Genomic DNA, 21864 nt, shown 5'->3' with positions numbered 1-21864 from the left:
TTACTTTGCCGTAAAGTGACTGTAACCTAAGGCAATCATTTTCCATGGACTCGGAAATATCTGTGAGATGTCCTCGACACGTCGTTCTACATTTCCAGCGTAATTTTATCTTGTTAACCTCATCGATTTTTCATCATGTGACTTTTCCTATCTCGTCATCAGTCTCGTCTCCTCGCATCTTTCGTAACTTGCGGAAGTTCTCTGGACCTCGTCGTAACCTTTTAAATTATATACACGCGCGGCACTTAAAAACATGAATATTACGCGTGTCTCGCGATCCGCATCCGTGTCCGCGGTCCTTCCGTTCGACCTCCGCCGACGCGACGTAACGCCGGCAATTGAGCGGAAACACAAAGAGTCGCGCAGAAAAATTGCTTGCCTCGGGTCGACGTGCCTCGACCGTCGCCTTTCTTCGCTCGGACATTTCGCACCGAGAGATTCCGTGCGTCGCCTACGTGACCATGCGCGCCCATGCGGACCTGCATTCTGACGACGTGACCGTACGAGAGAATCGAACACGACATTCACCATGTGCGCACCAGTTACGGAATTCTCAGTGGAATTATATGCAGCGAATGATCTCGCGTTGCAATTATCGCGAATGTACGAACAAATAGATTTACGGAATTGCGACACGCGCGCGCGATCGAACGCCTGCAGAGGTCAACGTTTTCGCGCGTAATCCGTTTGCCTTTCCGTATTTTCCGAAATACAATCGCATTATACGTATACACACTTTACAGAGGTATACAGGTCGCATGCGGAAATTCATGCGACGCTCTTTTGAATTAACTTTCCGCATGATCATCGAGATGCGAGAGAAGTTATCCAATCTCAGTCGCAGGTCCCTGCTCGTTTGGTCCATGCGTGCGAATATGGAAAAGCGCGCGACTCTGCGCATGAGGAATTTGTTAATTGCACATGACGTGGCCGCCTCAGATGAATTTTTAATTAATATCGCCGTCAGTTAACAGCGAACGCCGAGTTACGCGGCCGTAATTATGTACCGCGGCCACGGTGCACCGTGACACACGCAATTATTTGTTTGACCGCTTGTCTCCGTACGGACACTTTGATGTCCAAACATTTTTTTGCGCGTCGCAGTAAATTATTCGTGCCGATCATTAATCGCGGCAAACGTTCGGAAAATTGACGATAAACCAAGCGATAATTGCGGCTATTAACGATTAGCAATCGCAATAGCAATCGTTATCCGAGGTAGTGTCGCGTTCTCTCCGTGTGCCATTCGTCCCGTAATAGTAGCCGACGATTTGGAACAACAATGGAATTACGGTCTCTCCCTACAGTTTCTCAATAATTCACCGTTATTTTCTGTCTCACGAACAGACCGCGCGCGCCTCTAGAAGGCAATATTCCCCATAATTGGTCGTACATTCAACTGTTGCGTCAATCGGCGGAGAGAGAGAGAGAGAACGACCCGAAACTTTTCCATTAAGATAACTTCTCGATGCTAGGCTGCGACGCGAGACTTTACGCGACTCGTTCGGTAGGGCACGATGACTTCGTGCCCTATACCGATAAACTCCCCGGCAAGAGCAGAATTAATTTCTACGGTCGAATAATCCCAGCTGGCACGGAATATTCTATTTACCTTCACTGAGCGACGCTAAGCGGACCGCAATAATGGCCGGCTATGATGACGTTTAACTCAGGCTTAACGGGGTTTAATCCGGCCTCCGGTTGTCCTTCGAGTCCCGGAAACGGACGATGTATAGAGGAAGAGACAGAGAGAGGAGAGAGGTGTATCGACGCCGATCCATCCCGTTTCAATTTGCCGTGTTACAATTGTGCCGCTCAAAAACGTGTGACAAGAGAAACAAGGCACGCGACGCAGCTGCATCGCGACGATTTCCGTATTGACAACCTGTCGATTAAATTATTTTCGGAAATGACGACCGTTTGAGAGTCGCGCCGCCGCGCGCCGCGCCGTGTCCGCCGCGCGCCGTATCGCGAACGGCGCGGCGCGATAAACAAAAATTCGGTGACGCGCGCGAGAAAACGCGCGGCAATATCGGGGCTCGCGTTTCATCATGCGTGCGCCAACTTTACCGTTCAACGAATTACGTTTCACGAGTAACACGATTCCCGCTAACGCGGGACACTATACTCCACGAGCGTTAACAAGGTTGCCCGTCAAAGAAAAAAATATCCCGCTAATATCGCGGAAGGCAATGATACCTGATACCCTGCAGATAACAAGGTTCTCGTTGGATATCCCCGTGATTCGATATTCGATGTGTCGATTGTCCCATAATTGGACGAGCGAGTTCGGACGGCAAAATGTTAATGCGTCATTCGAGCCCACCTGTGCGTATATAATACATATTTTAAGCGGCGGGCCCGATCGCCGCGCCGCGCCGCGCCGATTCCGGCCGCACAACGCGGGCTCTAATTACACATTATAAACGTTTGCGGAGGTACGGAATTTATATTCTTTTTCGTGGTGTTGCGCCGCGCATGTTCAACGTTTGCAACGTGACACCGATACACCGTGATTACCGTGCGGCTTAACGGCACTAATTACGAGCCGCGTAATTCGGCGTTTCCCCCGCGTTTCGCCCGAAACGCCCGTTGCCGCGCCGCTCGCGCTTGTCGATGTCGGCCGTGCGTTAAAGCGGGGTAGGAAAACTGATTACTGATAGTCGGAATTCGGTTTCGCGTTTCGGGGGAAAAGGGGGGAGATGGGGGGAGGCTCATTGAAAATTCGGCGCCGCCCGACGCTGCGTGGCCGCCGAGTGGCGAATTTTCGCGCGGGGCGCGCGGCACGCCCCGATCAAATCGCGCGCGTCCACATACCGCCGATCGCGAACGACCATAAAGAAAATTAGAATGAGTGGATGCGGTTCGGTTGCGGGCAACGAGGTTGCCCGGTCGTGGCGCGTAGCGTTCTCACCGCGTTTAACGTTGCACCTGACGTTTCACACAGGACATTGGTTTCAAATCATTCGCAGTGGCATAATAAATCGGTAAAAGAATGATTGATTTAACTGATGGTTATAATAAACAATATTATAATTCCCGTTTCAATCTCTCATCCTCTATTTTAATGATTTATTAGAATCTACGTGACTGCCACCCATAATATAACTCTGAACGAACCGAGATTCTTGCGCTTATAGAAATTAGCGATCAATATTTCACAACTGAAAATGGCCGTATTTCGAAAGCCAAATTTTCGGCACATCGGATTGCATTCTATTCGAAATGGAATGTAATAAATTGTGTCGTATATTTAATATAGGTACTAAATGCAACCATTATTGCAACTAAATTTTAACTACTATTTGTTGCTGGTTTTAAAAATAATAGAAATCATCATCATGGGCAAATACAGATTGATATTTAATTGACGTATTTGCCCGGTCCACTTTTGACGTGCGCACCTTAACATGCGATTTCCTGCGTTTAATTGAGAGCCAAATATGTACGCGATGCGGTGGACATGATAGCGCAAACATGATTCGCTAACAAGCAGTTTCGACGGGGAAAATAGAGAAAGTTGATCATTAACATTTGAAATTCAGACCGCAGCTTTTACATTCGTTTGGGATTGGCCGGGGTGATCGTCCGGTTAATTTCCGCGTGGCGCTACGGGGTACAAAGTGCGGAGAGACACACGTATTCGCGTGTTCCCGGTATTCATCGTATACGATAACGAAAATGCGGATAAGCCATCCAGTGGAAATAACCGCGAAAAAAGAGCGTGATGAATGCCGCGCGCGGACGCAGCCGACCCTATCCCGTCGGCAATTATAGCCAGCTGCAGCAAAATTTGGAGAAGTGAATTTCGCGTTGAAAATCGCCTCTCTTTGAGCCGCCTCATCCCGCCCGCGCCGACGTCATTCGTGAAAATGCGCGAGTTTTACACGCGCGGCAGAGATACTCCATTAACACACACACACACACACATACGTTCATATATTTCTTACTAAATCCAATTTAATTCTAATTCATCTGAGAACTTAAAGCTCGACGCCCGTGTACAAAGCAACGTGCATTTTCGACGCGACCAGATCCGCGTTGTACATCCAACGAATTTCGCCGCGCGAATTAGTTTACGAACTAAATTGACGTTTAATGTTGCGTCGGGCGTTGCCGGTTTACGAGGTGGATTCGAGCATTGTCGGAACGCGCGGAATTCAGGGCAGCCTGATGCGGAGGGAGAGAGGGAGAAGGTGGAAAAGGGAGCAAAACGTATCGGAATTTTATTTTATAAGAGCGTCGGGCTAACGCCCGGCGATAAATATCGAGCATTGACGGCGCGTTACGTTGAATCGCAAAATTCTCGGCACGCGGGACGGCGCATATATGCCGCCGGTGTATATTATATTCGGAATGGAAATCGAAAAGGCGCCCCGCATATTACGCCGGTAATTTCCATTACCGGCAGCGAGAAACCGATAGCGATTCCGAAAAGTGAGCGACACTTCTCCTGAGTCGATCGAGTTTATCAGCACGCTCGATTTGCGTGTCGTTGAAAGATCAGCCAGCTCATTTCGTAGAAAAACGATCTGAGAAATCGATGGGCTTAATCACTCCATACACTCAACCATTGTCGCCGGTCCGTAAATTAAATGAGATACGTAATGGCGAAGGGATATCCCGTTGTGCTGAACTGCTGAAGAATTGGGAAAGTCACTTTATATCGTTCAACCCTTACTAACGATTATGGCCGCATCCTAACGTTTATAGATCGTAAGAACGCGAGTCTCGAAAAGATATACAAACTGTAGTAAACTTTGCGCAATTTTTCCCAAGTACTAGAAATACATGTATCGATCCATTTGACATTACTTTTCCGATAAGTTCGTGATTAAAAACAAGCAAAAATTCAGAAAAGTCTACAAAAACTTTAGAACGTTAAAACTCCCTGTAAAGTATATGTCGTAAATATTGCGTAGAGAGAATCCGCAAAATTAATATTTTCTTTTTTATCACAAATATTCAGGAAGCTTTTCAACCTTTTCAACGAATTTTTTTATAATTTTTACCAAAAATCTTGATCCCTCGTTTGCGCCGCAGTTGGTCCATTAAAAATATGAAAATATTTACAAAATATTTAAATTGTACGTTACAATTTCATAACGTACGAATGAAATCTCCCATTATAGCGCGTAGACTGTCAAAATGCGAATGCTCCGGCCATATTGCTGGTCTTGAATATTTCTACGAACAAACAACTATAATTTGAGAAATTTGCATGAGGATTTATAATTCGCGCATTTCCGCGAGCAATCCGGCGCGCGCGGAGTGACCGTGCTCGAAGTCCGGCGTTAACATTTGCGCGAAAGTTTTCGCGGTTCTATTCCAATTACCCCGCAAACTCGGCGATTGCGGCGGGAGCGCGCACGCGGTGGACGTAAATATTTGTAGCGCGCCATCACAAGAACGAAGTTCCATAATGAACGTCGCGAAAAGCGATTCTATGACGGAAGGCGATTCTATGAGAAACAGGGAAGCAGCACACGTGCAGAAAAGAAAAACCACCGCGCCTTCACGCTCTCATTCTTTCGCGCGTATTCACCTGCCGGTCCCGCGACTTACAGCTTTATTTTTCCGTCTTTCCTTTTCGCGCGGTATTAGCAAGAATTACCGCGCGCGCCCGCGCGACTTAAATTCGAAGTCGCGAGGGATGCTAATTAAAACGATGCTGGAAAAGCGTGCGGTTGTGCGGTTTGCGGTTTATCGCGCGGCGTCTCGTTTCAAACAGGCACGGCATGGAGGCGGCGGGATAATAAGCTCGGCTAGTCGGTCGCGCGATGTGCAGGTGGACGCCAACACGCCGACACCTGCTACCACTTTGCTCCGCACGGGCATCTTTATCGCGGATGCGAACGAGCCGACCGGACGGTGATCGATCGCGCGCCGCGCCGCGCCGCGCGACAGACCGGTGACGGCACTCAAACCGATACCCCGCTCGCAATTTTCAAACGAACGAAATACAGCCACTCGTTCAAGAGCCGTCGATACTACCCGGCCCCGCCACTTCCCGCCAGTTGTTTCGCAGAGACCCGGCTTTCGGCTATTCGAATACACACTCGGTCAGATTGATAAAAAAAAAAAAAAAAGGTTTGGCATGCGCACCCTGAGGAAAACCGGGAGGGGAAAAAAATCAACATATGACGATTCGAAAACTCGCTTTCTGAAAACTTGGAAAAGTTTTAAAAAATTCGAAACACGGGAAATATTGAAACTGTTACGGACGCGGGAAGCTCTTCAATGGTGCATTCCTTTCTTTTTTTTTCTTGTGTAACTGACGCACTTGCCTAAATGCAACGAACCATTTCCCACTTGTTTGCTGTCTCGATGACAGAATGTTTTGATCATAGAGAGAGAAGCGATAAAGCATTGCATCCTGCATCCTGCATTCTGCGCTCCATAATGATGAGATATCACTCATGCGTTAGAACTAGTCACTGATAATGATGGCTGTCGATTCGCGCGGCAATGATGAATAACAACATACGTTGTAATAATAAAAAAAAACATCTTAAAGGATTGCGATTTATTAAATTTACGTGAATAGATTTTCAGTCCATCTCTCTCTGCAAAGTTTTAAATTATTACTTTACGTAGGTCGTGAATTTATATTTATTTTTACTTTTGTAGTTCCGATGTCGACCTAAGTAAAAGAAATCCAGTACACTTTGAAATGGAAGCGGTATCTGCCGGTCGCTGTTTTTCCCCGAAGTTTCTGCACCGATGTCGCGGATTCGCCGTCGTAACCGGGACAAAAGTATGAAAAAAAAAAAAAGAAGAAGCCGAAGGTTCCTCCCGCGTTGGCTTTCTTTCCTTCCGTTCATCCGTCAGTCTCCGTCCCCGCAACTAATGGCGCTCAGTTTTAAGGCGAACGGTGCGCGAGATTAAGAACACAGACGAAGGTATTAGAGATTGCCTCCAGGACGATTACGTGATAGGACACGCTAATCAGACCTCCGTTATTCCGGGCCGACGGACTCGTCGGGGTCTCTCTTGAGGTGACGTGCCTGCCGCAGATGTTACCTCAAACCGTCCGTCGCGGTTAAGATATGGAGACAGACCTTAATCAGACCTTCGTTTCAAGGTGGAAATCTACTCGAACGCTCGACGACATTTGTTAAAATCGTTTTAGTGTATTCCTGAGTATATCCTAAGTGATTCCTAAATCCTAAGTGATTCTAAATAATTACATGGATAACCTTGCTCGTTTCTCATCTTGTTAAGCTAATAAATTAAAATACTGTTACCAGATGTGGGGGAGAAGGCACAGATGTCGCAATAAAAAATTGCTCTCTTCTTTGCTCCTACAATATCTTCCATTTAAATTATTCTACGAGGCTGCAATATGTCTATTTAAATCAATATTATATAGATAAAAGATAAAAAATATTTAAAATTATATTTAAACACATGTAAGTATATAACGATAAGATATAGTAAATTCTATACTAAATTATAATGTACTAAAAAAAATCTTGGTTATATATTTTGCGATGTTATTATTACCTTTATATAATTCGCCATACTTTACTCGTCATTATTGACTACCTTTGACATTATAAGTATCTCTCAAACCGGATAATGTAATTGGATGATAATAATATTCTCAATAGACGCATTTTAGCAGCAAGTGGAAACGTTTGGACAGTCATTAGCTCCCAACATTTCGAGCGACGTCATAAGATGTTTTCTTGTTTACGCGCGACTCGTTGAATTCATGTATATGTATTGAAATATTATGTATAATTGAACTTTTGATCACGTTTGTTAATTAGAACGCAAGAATAGATAATTCGTTACGCCTTTATGGCGCCTTGAACTATAGAAGATCAATACCCGTCTAAATAGCTGAATTTAAAATCGAGCATACTGGCTCGTCACTCTCGGCCACAAAATTTCAACAACTCCACAAGGACTTACACACGTTTAATTGACGATCGATATATTTCAGGCTTACCGTATAGGTGAGTCTACACGCCTCCAGAGACTTTTGATACAGCTTGCCTGAAATACACCGGTCACGAGGAGGAAGACGGGTTTTCGTTTAAAATTTTACTCACGATCGCACGAAGGATCGTTTGATAAAATCGAGTTGCACGTAGGTGCATCATGGTATTTCTACGCCTCGCGAGTTACTTCATACGGGGTGTTCCACGAGACTTCCGTTTTATTTTTAGAAAACAGCAAGCAGAATTTAACGAAAAGAAAATTCACCGTAGTGCGATATTATGCAACACGATAAATGAGTGCCATAATAATTATTCGTGGACGAGGGGTACGTAATAATCAACCCCACTATTAATTATCTTTGACGAAATTTCCATTTGAATTTTGATTGACAGAATATTTAATGCCAAACATTAAAGATCGCGAAAGCTGTCGTTTGACGTTTGATAAAGCTGCCGGTGAGCGCAGAAATTGCCGCTTAACAGAAAGTTTTTCGCAAGGCACCCGGTACGGAAGGAGAGACTTTTATTCCGCCTTCGTCGCGCGTAACAAGACGTCTTCCGCTTTAAGCACAGAACAGAACCCGTCGTACATAGATACAATCAGACATCGGTCGATCCCCCGTCGGCGTCGCGTCGCGGGGAATGGCGGCGGCGTTGCTTGTTTCGCCCATCGCGACGTTAGTTTCCAGCAGTCTCGGCGGCATTTTCGTCTGGAAGTACGCGACACGAGAGAAACCGCTGGCCATCCGCCGGTACGAGGGATGCAGACGGGATTGCTCGCACACCGTACCAGACCTAACTCCGCGTGCCTGCCCGGGGGACGTCTATGCGGTCGCGGATGGTTGCGTTCGCGTCTGCACGTAGAGAGACGTCGTCGACGAGTTACACGCGACTTCGCAATGCCAAGATATTAGCGTGGGGTAACATCTCCCTACATTCTACGTTCCGCTTCCGTGTTAAAAATATAAATTGGCAACACGTTAACGAAGTAAATTTCACACGTCTGAATCTAGCCAGCATCTTTTACGAGATGTTTATCGGAATATTCCGTTTCACCGTTTTACGCACCGCTGATTCTCGCGACGAAAACAATATACTGACGGTTCGAGGAAAAAGATTTAATGGTGATTATATAAGAAACGATTAACTCATTTGCGATATATTTTATGAAACTGATTGTATTATGATACGGTTGTGTTTTATTGCATTGTACAACCGTATAAAAGTCCATAATTTCATTGGCGGTTTTTCCGCGTATAAAAATAAGATCGCGATCGCGATTGATGCGATGAGAACGACGCTAATTGCGAAGAACAGGACCGAAGACCGCGCAAAAAGAAGCTTGCGTCGAAGTTGGAAAGCGGTGCAGCAGTGCGGGTTGCTGAACTGCTCCTTGAGGCATCCACCCGTCCCAGAAGCAGTTCCGACTTCTATTTAGTGTAAGTCAGGCGAAAATAAGTTACGAGAAATAGACGAGAGAGGAGGAACGGCGGGTGTGTTTGTCCCAGCAGCATCGCACTTAAGCACATAACAACAGATACGAGGCGCCAGAATCGAGTTATCACGCCTGCGAACATAGTTATCGAATAAAAAGGTTATTGAAGCATTTATTGGCTACAACAGTCTCAGAGGAACGCTCCGAAGGGGAAAGTCCTCGATCACAAGCTCCTTCAACAACGATCCGATGCGCGGAGAAACGTTAACCGGTTACCTTTTCAAAGAAAAAGCTTTTCTTTTGTATTAAAATTTCTATTTAGTCGATAAACTTTAAAATTCAGTTAACGAATAAACAACAGGTTCAATGGAAATTAACGAAGGTAAACAAAAATAAACAAGAATTATTAATCAATGTTGTTGGTGTTGCGAAACTCATACCATTTTACAATTTTTCCATCTTAAACATGCATGAAATATATTCAATAATAAATATGTAAATGTATCTTGCGTATATATGTAATGTTTGGATTAACTTTTTCGGCGTCATAATATATTCCTAAATTTAATTTGCTTTATAACACAATTTATTCCTCCTAATTGCCCCATTTTACCAATAAAACGAAGAGAAATTTCAAATTTTAATCGGCTTGGGCTGATTGAAGCATGCACATACGTTAAGCCAACCTTAATTAGTACACGAATTTCCATTTTCCTGTTAAGCTTCTATTCATTTGTCTATCAGACAACTGGAAATAGACAGTATTTGCACTCTCGTAATAATCAGCGTCATTATTTCCGCATTACATACAGTAAATGCTAGGAAATTCAAATCAAATGAAGACTATTAAATGCTCCCAAGTCCAAACATATACCAATTCATAAAACTACAGTTCGAACGAACTTTCATGAAGATCGTGTTTCGCAATTAGTTTCTCAGTTCACGAGCGCGCGCGAACCGGTTGTCCAGAAGAAATTGATTTAAACAAATTGGTGCGTCAGAGTTTGCGAAGTAAACGTTAAAAAGAGAACATCAAGAAATTCAATTAAAATAAAAAATATTACGAAATTACCGATTGCCAATCTAATAACAGAAAGATTAATAAACACAATATTTCAACTTATACAAGATTCATAGAGTTTACAATTTGTTTACCTGCAACATCAATTTAATTAAAACATAATAAAGCGCTCTGGATAGGGCATTGCTAGGGGAGGGGATATTTTTAAATTATCTCCCATCTGCAAAAAAAAAAGAGAGAAAGAGAACATATCGTTCGCGTACCACTCGCAAATATATTGCAGCCGTGACGCCGGCATGCAAGTCCGTTCTCCTTTAGCTTTCTGTACCTGCCGATCGATGTCGGCGACGCGCCGATAATTAGTCGTTCCGTAGCTGCAAATGGGACACGGAAGTCGGTAGGTCGCTTCGTGATTCGGAATATATTGAATGTCACCGGGCACAATTGGATTGCGTGTCTTGTCATGGCTTCACGCGTATTCGCGATGGCATCGAGTCAATTTCTTTTTATACGAATGTATGAGATTCCACGATCCAAGCGCCTGATATTGAAACTACAAATATCGAGCATTTTATATTGCACAAAAAATATAAATTAAATCATAATCGAAATATTTTTTTTCTTTTTTCAAAAGGAAAAGAAAGAAAACGAGATGAAAAGGAATGGAATTACATAAATTGTTGGGCAGTGTAGTGACAGAAATCAAAGTTTATCATGGATATTCAATTCTTTTTCGTTGTAGATAACAATGTAGGATAATTTCGAGCAGACTCAAATGAAAAAAAATTAGAACTTACGTTACTACTGCATTCAATGCAATTCATTCGCGCGGATATATTTAATCTTCCGAGAAATAGAAACTGTGCATGGGTGTGTCGCATACATTTCTCTGTATCATTAAATGCTTATGCAATCCGAAATACAACTTTCCAGTACAACGTCATTTTGGTCAAGGAATTACATTCGTGCTTTTTACGCTACGACTATATAAAAAGTTAAATGAGATTCTTAATGCAATCATCTCCTAAACTCACAAGTGCGCGTGTGTTTACAGACACGTCTGTTGAAATCGTAATTGCACTAACGAAACGTACGACACATCAAAGCCTCGCCTCGACACGAGTTCTCTGAAATTTCAAAATTATTATTTACTCTGTACACAGATCCATACCTCTCGATGATATGGATATTGTGCACAGGTATACGTACGCTTTACAAACGAGCATCGTGGCTTCAAAGGCAACTTCGCGATTATCGACGTCTCTTGTATTTGCTACGACTCGACTGTAATGACTAAAGGGATCACACATGCAGAACCGTAACGAGGTAGCTTATATGTGTGTTTTCGGTGCACGTCAGGTAAATTGTGCGTTCAATGAGCCGCGGGTTCGCCGCGACGCGGATTTACGGGATGCAAAGAAATCTGATATTGAAATTTGACGAGATAATGTAAAATTCGTAATTAAAAACTCCCGTTACGTCGCTACGGCAGATCGTGCGCTCGATACAGGCGCGTCGTGACAGTTCGTCATGTTAATCCGGCGCAGTCAAATTCTGACATCGCGCGATCGTTTTTGCTTCGATTCTCGGAGCTTTGTTGTGAAATCTCTCGTTGGAATGTCCAAAGAAAAATAATTCACCATGACATAACCGAGAGTAAATCGAGAGCGTGATTTAATTCAGAATATTATCTTTGAAAATTTCATTTTCATACTTTTATTTTTTTAAAGCACGATATTCAATTCATAAATGATAAAAAACATACTTGCCTCGCTGGATTCATATTCTTTCATTTTCTAAAATTTCTATAGAGTAATTATAAGACGCAGCCAGACGGAAAGAAAGCGATTTTCGAATTAGACGTCGCCGGTGACCGTATCAGAGTCATCGCCGAAAGAAAAATGCGGTAAAAGGATTGGAATTGAAGTAGGAATGGCGTTCGCGAGAAACCAATAGCACTCATCGAAATGTCAAGCTCTTTTGCAACGCTCGAACGGACATGTATGTACGCGCGCGCAGTTTCAGATTCGCGCTCGTTAACCTGGTCATCTTTCTCGTGCCTGACGGCAGAAAAAATATAGCGATAGGACCAGATACGTTTCGCGTTCTAACACCATGTTTCCTGCATCCGGCGTCCCATTAAGCTGTATTGCTTTCCGTCCTCTTTCCTATCACGTTCTTTTTTTTCATGTTATTACGCAAACAAATCCTTTTATTTAAATATCGAGAGCTACATCGAAATTTAAAATATATAAATAAATAATTGAGAGCTTTTTGTCCCATTTCCCCCTGTTTTGTAACGTCAAAAACAAAAAAATGTTTTTTATTTATAATGTTTTTCTTCCCCGAGTATCAGAATGAGAATCGTTCTTATATTAAACGTTTTTGCGATTTTAAATTCAAAACGATGTATTTTCCATTCCGATCACTCTTTCTCGTGCAGCAAATATCACCCTTCGCGAAATACACATACATTTAAGAAACGTATATAGCGAAGCCTTCATATTTCTCTCCCCATCTGAGAATTCCTCCCCTCTTTCAAAGCTGTTCTTCTTCCAACCTCCGCCGCGATGTTCGGAAGCACCGTTCCGCGTCTTGCCAATTTTTTTTTCCCCGCGGGCTTGCGATGTTTTCATCGCGCGACCGCGACGCGGAACCGCCGGCAAAAATTCCTTACGCCGTAACTCACCACACCACACGTCCGCGTCGTGCAATACGCCGCCGTAACTTACGCCGGCTGGCCGCGATCGTAAAAGTAACGACGAGTTCGGGGGAGGTCAAGTGCGTTGTTATGCCGGGGCGAATGACCCGAAATGCGCGCACGGCGGCCGCGGCGGGCGGTTAAGACGTCGGCGCGGTCTCGCGGTGCAATGAGCGCGATTAAATGGCGCTTCTCTATTTTGTAACCGCCATAGATTCCTCCATACGAATTTACGAGACGTCCGATCAGATCTACCCCTGCCTCCCGAAGCTCGTTCCCGGTGCGCGTTCCTCGTATACTGCACGTATGCGCGAGCACATACTGGTATTTGATCGTATCTCACGATAACATAGGTACTGCATATAATTCGAATAGTGTATTTGCCAGAAACTACAGATACGCAATATGCATATATTTTGCGTGATTACATACATTTGGAGATGCGTGGGATATTTGAATCGGTATAGAGACGGCGAATATATATGTACAGATTCGCGGAGCTAGCGATTTATGTGAATATCTGCATTAGAAATTCAAGATCTATTACACATATAAAACGTATGAATATTTCATATTTCGAGCGACTTATACTTTCCTTCGTTTCCAATGCAGTCCATTTCTTAAGTGGTACGAAGATTTGATCGATATTAAAGAAATAGAAATTAAGGGAGATTACAGAAAATAGAGATATACCATGTCCACTTAAAAAGATATTCGACAGATCTCTCAAGAATTGTATAAATGCATTGCATTCATAAAAGTAATGAATTATTTGAATCAATCGTATAAAGATTGTGAGACCTTTTCATTTTTCTAATTTTTATATATACTGTTATAATGCTACATAGAAATTTCATAAAGAAACAACTGCAAGGAGGTGTTACAATTCTGATATCACGGGTAACATCGACTCACATATACGACGCCGCGACTGCAACGATGCATTATGACGCGATTAAATTTTGTCGTTGCCAAAAATATGAGGCGGGTCAAATCGAACAATCTACGACACTCTCTATAACTTAGAGGCATTGCCTGTAGACAGGCAATATTTCACACGACGCGAGAAACCGCAGACCGAACAGAGGCTGCCAATGAATTACGACATGGTCTATGTAACGCGCAATCGTGCGTATGTAATTTTCGGAAGAGACACACACACACACACACAACGACGAGTAGCAACGTCGAGCCTATGTCGAATATAGCGAAGCGCGCATATAAGCGTTTCCTATAATTTAATTAAACGCCCGTGGGTTTCAGGACTGCTCAGGCTGCAGCAGATTTATCAGGGGTTGAAACCAGGCAACGAGTCCTTTCAAGTCGAAACCGTCAAGAGAATACAGAACATGTCAGAGGCGATCGATTTTCTACGCAGCCTGGAGGAGCTTAATCGGTGAGTTGTTTTTTTATTATTGAAACGTACAACGCACACGAGTAAAAAGTATGACGCTTCTCATTGGAAACTGGTATCGTGAAACCGATATTCGCACTTAATATTCTTAAGTCTGAATATTAAAATCTTTCTTTTTATTATATGCAGTGTGCTTGATGCACATGTTTTTATGTGGTGTTTTGAGGTACAATAAGCTTAAAAAATCGGTTAATTCTACAACTTATCTTATACATATTTATAAGCGTATTCAACAGATATGTATGAAAAAATTAAGTTTTGCAAACCATGTTACCACAATGCGTGCGGCGTCTTAGTACACAGCCTATAATAATAATTAAAGCAATTTTGCCTGCATTCAATTAAAACTCTACATTTAAAGAATTACGTTGTCGGATGATGGATTTCAAGTTTTTGTTACTTCAACAGAAGTAGAAAGAAATTTAGCTGTTATGGTTTAGCACAAGTTATTGTTATTTTGTTACAAAATGGTATATCAACGGTGTGACGGATAAGGCTGGTCGCAAGCACAAGTTCCCATGCTCGCGGCTGCAATTCACCAGCGGCTACGCATTTGCGCGCGATGCAAGTAATCAACAACAGCGAGTAATTGCCATCGCGGTAGTTCGAGTTGGCCGGGCGTAGTAGTAGTTACCTAAAACAACGGCGTTATTGCAAATTGTCATACAATATCCAATTATTACAAACGAAATGAGCGCGGAAACTCCGCGGCGCCGCGGCGCATCGATCAAACGTGACAAAGCCACGCGTTAACGCATCGCGCGAATTGCGGCGTACCAGCGCGCAAGAGACTTGTGTCATCGCTCTCCCGATCGGAAATTTCGCGAATCTTTCCTCCTCGGACAACTAATTCTAGTAAATGTCATTAAAATGTTGCAGATGGAGTAACAAATACGTTGTTCTCGATTGTCCAACGGACATGGCGAAGGATATAGTTGTGAGCCATGTGAGAGACGTAGCCTTGGGAAAGAGGACGTATCATTATCTGCTGAGTGGTTTGGTAAGTCAAACAGAGAGAATAGAACTTAATTCAACCGCATATTAATTACTAAGTATCGTTTTCGTACCATCTCACAATCAATTTTCCCAAGTATTGTGAAAAATATTATTTCCATAAATTGTTCGTTTGGAATGTCTTTTCAAAATGCTGTGTTAATGCTTTAAATAAACAATAATTATTAAACCAAAGTTACTTTTTTAACTTCAACATAATTGGATCGCAAAAGAAAAAAAAGGAAGAAATAAAGATTCAGATTTGAGCTATTTATTTTAAGCTAACGTTGTTATTTATGAAATTTATATATTTACATGTTTTATAGTAATGTAACGTTAGCCTAAAATAAGTCGAAGTAGTAACTTATGCAGTTAATTAAGAATTTCTTCCATTCAACTTAAATATCGGTGACTTTCATTCCTAAACTTCTCCAGCCGGAAAATTCGGTATGCAACGGTGACTTTCGCTTTACTGCGCGAAAGTGCTCTCACTTGTACACCGTTTGCGTTATAACAGGGATGGCGGGATTAATTCGCAGCATGGCGAAATTTTCGAAACAAGCGAGAACTGTCGCTCAAACTGACACGAAACGCTCCGTTGTGGGGGCAAGATCTTCGCCGGTGATGTCTCCGCCGTACTTTAGAATTTAGAGGACAGTTTGCTTGTGTTTAGCGGCTTCCAGCGAGTTGCTGCGGAAGAGCAGGCGGCATTACACTCCGACGACGGAGAAGATAGTTGTACATACATACCTGCATGTACATCTAGTTCCGTCTCCCTATACGAGGCACGCCATTGTCATTTATCGCGTCATTCTCGAAACGGTTGCGCGACCGGGGCGCAGACGTGTTGATTCGCACATTTTCCCGCTTTCCGCCATTCGCATCCTTTGTCTTTCGCCTCACCTCCTGCTTCTTCTTTTTTTTCCGAGACGATCATCGACTTGAGAATTCAACGACCGAAGAGACAATTGTTAGAGAGAGAAAGAAAGAAAAAGAAAGAGAGAAAGAACCTTAGATATAATTTCATTTTTTACTTTAACTCCCTTTTCCCCTGATATATTTATAAATCTACAAAATTCTGTGTTCTTTAACTAAGTTCCTCGGTAGAAACGCGAGTTATAAATAAATACGAGCCTAATAGTTGTTGAACAACTAGCAATGTCGGATATTACAAAACTTTATCCGCTCCCAGACCGCAAATGTAAAAGTTCAAAAGTCAACGCTGCAATGGCGGACAGGATGATATCAGACCGGCAAATTAAACTGGTAACGTGGCGAACTCGTTCGCGACGAAGTTAAACACGCATACAACGTTAACGGCCGTCCATGTATTATCTCCAGCCGGTTGATGGATGATAGTGGATGGCCGCGCAGTAGTAAAGTAGCGGACGGATCAGCCGCGAGCTACGAGAGGCAAAATCTAATAATAACACTTAATAATAACACATTGCAATTAGATACTGAATATTGTTAGTTCAATTTTTAACGAGACCATTGTTATGCCGCTTTCGAAAGCATAATTTCTTCCGGCACCGTGCCGCCCGCTATTTCCGGTTTGTGTTCCTTGAACAAACCTGTTCTTCATACTTTGCTCGTTAGTTTAACGACCGCGAAAATAAGTAATCGCAATTTTAATTGGACTTATCGTATTGCAAGCGTAATGTACGTTTACAGCTGCGCAGCGAGGCGCAGACGTATCAATTTCCCTTCCTCTCGCCTCCCTCGTCTTCCCTTCTCCCTTCTCGTTTCGTTCGGAAGAACTACCGCGCGTTAACGCGAACGAGCTTTTCACCGTTTCGAGGTTTCGCCGCGCATAATACGGAGCAACAACGCAATATCAGCGTAAAACTGGGACGGTAGCTGCATTCGAGCTCGAGTAATTAAATACGGGCGGATCTAAGTTGGAATCGAGACGTCAGTCCTATTACGTTTTTCATAAGGGAACAAAGGAAAGCGCGGTAATAACGCGCCGTAATAATATTACAGCGACTCGAGTGCCTCGTTCTCGAGTCGACTTTAAAGACGCGAAAGATCAAGGACCTCGTTGTCAGGCGGACGCTTCTCGCGAAGCTATAGACTGTCCTTTTAGAACGCTGCCGAAAGCTGCGAATGGAAACTGTAAGACCGGCACACAGATCTTTGTCACGCAAGCGAACAAGAATAGCCCTGTGCATCTCGCAGACTCCTGTCTCTTCCCCCCCCTTTCTGCACACATTCCCTTCGTGTACCAATAGTGCCGTATATTTCGCTGTAATCAGATAATGGACGACCGATGGGAGAGCGAGGTGATCGAGTATGGCGCCATCAACATCACGGGCTTTCGCATCGTGGACGCCACTCGACCTCACGTCAAGGATTTCCTGGCCGCCTGGCATCGCCTGGATCCCGCCACGTCTCAAGGCGCCGGTCGTGAATCCATTTCCGTACGTATATGTTCACGTATCATCAGGCGCTGCCTGCCCCTGCGAGACCCCGTCGAGTCGTCACTTTTTCTCACGTCCTACGTCGTCGGCGGCTTCTCCGACGCTTTTACGGCTTGCGCCCAGAGGGGAAACCACCACCCTCCTAGTGCGAAATCCTCGGAATGCCTCCCGAGTGCGGCGATTCCCTCCCGGGTGGATCGAACACTTCCTCGGGTCTCTTCCGTCTTCCTCGAGTACCTCCGACGACGACAACAGCACGAAAGTTTCGCACGAGAAACGAGAATCAAACAAGAATCGTCGCACGGATCCCGTTCGCACGCGCGATCCCCGTCTCGTTCGCTCACTCGTCTCTTTGTGTGCACGGTGGCTTGAGACCAAACTTGTTAAACAGCACCCGCATGTAGAAACTTGGACTTTTCAGCGCGTTTATAAAGTGCTGCTCGCTCGACCATGCCTATCCGTGCGGACGACCGTGCTTCGCCTTCCTCTTAATGACCTTTCCTCCGTCTGCGCGTTAACATTTTTTCCCCCAGCTTCTTGTACGGATGTAACAAAAACTAAAGTTTAACGATGCGCGACATCGCTCTCTAGTCTTACCACACCTGTTTTATAAAACATTTCGTCAATAGACACGCAATTTTTTCGTCCGATAATAGCTAGTAACATGATATTTTAAATCAGACTAAAATAGATTACTGAGTTGAATGCATTTAACGTGAAACTAGATTATAAATTATAATTGAGCTAAAGAAAATATTAATTACAAAATTACAATACTTATCTATTTTATTATATTTATTTAAAAATATTGATATATATAGTTATAGTCATTTAAAAAATAACGTCAATTTATAATTTTCTATTATAAATGAGATTTTATTTATTTGCCACATTTTATCAACGAACAAAAAATACTGTCTTTATAAATTGACGCTTATATCGTAATTGACTCATTATTATACATTTATTTGTTAATTTAATTTATGATCGCGTAAAATCATACACTGTTAGATATTAAAGGATGAAATTTTAACCAATAAAAGTTAAATAACTTAAGTTAAATATCATTTTGTTATTTTTAACTACAATGTGTGTCGAAATTTGTTATTTTAACACAAAACAGTATTATGTTAACTCCAATGGTTTAGTTGAATTAACATTGTTCTAGTTAAATTTTAACGACATATTGAGTAGGAGCTGTGATGACCTATAGGCACAGTTAAAAATGACTCTCAAATTGAGTATAATTTGACACTACGAATTTAACTTGTAATCTTAAGGAATGTGCTCGACCGTTTTTGCTGCGATTTGCATGATTTTCCCCGTGCTACAAGAAGCGGCGAATATAATCCCTAAAATGGATACACTACCAACGGGATTTCGGGATAAAGTTGTGTGGGACACTATCTATGGATCTGAAAGCTCTCTCGGAGACAGGCCGCATGCAATCTGATGCAACGATTATCGTGCCCGATCGTTATATTCAGCGAGCACCAAACGTGGTTTTCCAACACTGGCGAAGTGCCCGAGGTACTCTTGTCTCTGTGAATTTACGTACGCCACAACGTGACGACGAATCTCACTCTCGAACTCGTGAAATTCTTGATCCTATCGAGGGATAGAGTCCACCGCAAGAATGTAGAAGTCGGAAAAATCTTTTTCACTAAATTCTTACTTTCGGTTTTCGAAAATCGGCACGTCACGGCACGACAAACGGGGCGAGACGAATAAAAATGTAAAAGAATTGATTTCTTGCATTTGCGTATAGAAAGTGTGTGAATTAATTCATCGCGCACGTGTATGAAAATTAGGCACAAGCCGCTCTGATGTACGACGCCGTGTTCGTCCTGGTTGAAGCCTTCCACAAGTATCTGAGAAAGAGGAACGACAAAAATAATATGAGACGAGTGACGACGAGCAGCAATCAGCCCGTGAACGGAACTAAGCCTTTAGACTGCTACCACAATCGCGGCTGGGTCACTCCATGGGAACACGGCGACAAAATCTCCAGACTTTTAAGAAAGGTAAATAAATATTTCATTAGCAAAAATAACGCAATAGCACACATGTAACATTTCTAGAATTATTACAGATTAAGTTCAAATATATAAATGCATATATAAACGTATTATTATCTATTTATAATTTTTCATAATTTTACGCATTTTTCAATTATTTGACACTGCGTATTGAATTAAGTGAATGGGTGAAATAGCGTTAATCACTGCACTGTTAAATTTTAAATTTCTGTTATCAATTTTTGATTCGATGGGCGTTTATTATTATAAACACATTGTTATACCATGCAAATTTATACTTCAATAATGCGTATAACGCGTAATCGCGCATTGGTCGCAGACCTAGGTAATTTATTTTCAAATTCCCGAGACGCGCGATCCAGAGGACAGGGGTACTCAATGTGTTGCGAAATACCGTGGCGACCGAAATTGCCACGGACCCTCCTCGACGTATCTCTGCTCTTGACAGTAATTGGCGGTTATTCCGACTCTAGCGGAATTCCTGCGTTCGCGTCAAATAGTCCTCCGTCATTCCGCTCTTACGTATATACATGCCGTTACTCTCGTAACTTTTTTTGCCTTTTAATCCGCTACCGTTTGACAATTTATCATGTCAAGATTGAACTTGCTGGCAACGAGAAAACATAGTGAAAGATTTAACATCAAAATGTTTTCTGCGACAAATTCCGGATGGATGATGATATTTTATAGCTTGTTCTAATAACAATACCGTTCTTACATTGAATATTAAACTTAATTATTCTTAAATTTAATCATTCTTAATCAAGAATATTTCTCTTTTTATTATCATAATTTACTGATAATCATTTAAAAACTATGGAAATATTATTTATTTTTATGTGTATTTAATATTTATAATTTACATTTCTGAAATATATAAATTTTGCCACTTTTTCGAAATATTCGAAAAATATATGTATAATAATCTGCGTTATAGCTTTCTTTTATTTTTGTAAAGCTACGTGATAGCAAATAAGAATATTAGAAAATCTTATTACAGCAACACATGAAATGTGTGCTATTACAATTTATTTACGTACATACAGGTCGAGATCGAAGGGTTGACAGGAGAGATACGGTTCAACGACGATGGCCGACGACAGAATTATACGCTTCACGTTGTCGAGATGACTGTCAACAGCGCTATGGTGAAAGTGAGTTTACTTGAAAAATCTATAATATATTTAATTCTACTAATTAATATTTCTACAATTTAAAACAAAATTTCATGTATGTAAATTATTTAAGTAATCCGTTTTTGTCTCGACCAGCTATATAATGCTCTTATTTTGCCTTCATATATTACATTTAAAACTTTCTTTTTGCGCGACGTGTCTAAAAGATTACATTTAGAAAATCACGTCATTTATTGTTACAGGTTGCCGAATGGACCGATGAGGCTGGTTTTCAAGCAATAGCCGTGAAATACGTGCGACTTCGTCCGCATGAAATCCAAAAAAATAAAACTTACATCATTACTACGATAATGGTAAGAACCTAAAATTGTGTGTTTATGTAAAATATTATATGAAACTCACGTGCACGGCTGATCAATTGTGAAACAACAACGTAGTAATTTTGATTGATAGGAGGAGCCTTACATAATGAAAAAGGTGTCGGACACGGGTGAAGTATTAATCGGAAATGACGGATATGAAGGATACTGCAAAGATTTAGCTGATCTTATCGCGAAGAAGTTGGGCATATCATGTAAGTTTATGCCATCTCTTTCAAAAATTGCACTAATATCCACATAAAAACCGTGCATTTAAATTGATTCTAACACAGACATGACTTTATATTAAAATCCAAAATATTTATAGATTTACATTCGAAGCGAAAACAACCGAATTATTATAATAAGATATTAAATTAAAAATTTAATACAA

General features: G+C 42.2%; 1 protein-coding gene across 4 annotated transcripts in view; it reads left to right on the top strand.

Annotated features, from left to right (window-relative positions):
- LOC112467320 (glutamate receptor 1-like) overlaps positions 1-21864 on the top strand; it is a 218591-nt gene that overhangs the window by 183185 nt on the left and 13542 nt on the right. For all 4 annotated transcript variants that reach the window (XM_025035901.1, XM_025035900.1, XM_025035902.1 and 1 more), the window contains exons 5-11: positions 14370-14502; positions 15400-15520; positions 17772-17936; positions 19748-19960; positions 21022-21129; positions 21354-21464; positions 21565-21685. In XM_025035901.1, coding sequence (XP_024891669.1) covers positions 14370-14502; positions 15400-15520; positions 17772-17936; positions 19748-19960; positions 21022-21129; positions 21354-21464; positions 21565-21685 — 972 coding nt within the window. The remainder of the gene's footprint in view (positions 1-14369; positions 14503-15399; positions 15521-17771; positions 17937-19747; positions 19961-21021; positions 21130-21353; positions 21465-21564; positions 21686-21864) is intronic.

The sequence above is a fragment of the Temnothorax curvispinosus genome, unplaced genomic scaffold, assembly GCF_003070985.1.
Source record: "Temnothorax curvispinosus isolate PA1 unplaced genomic scaffold, ASM307098v1 QBEX01017148.1, whole genome shotgun sequence".
NCBI classification, from domain to species: domain Eukaryota; kingdom Metazoa; phylum Arthropoda; class Insecta; order Hymenoptera; family Formicidae; genus Temnothorax; species Temnothorax curvispinosus.
Note: the sequence above shows the minus strand (reverse complement) of the source record. Positions and strands in the feature narration are given on the sequence as shown.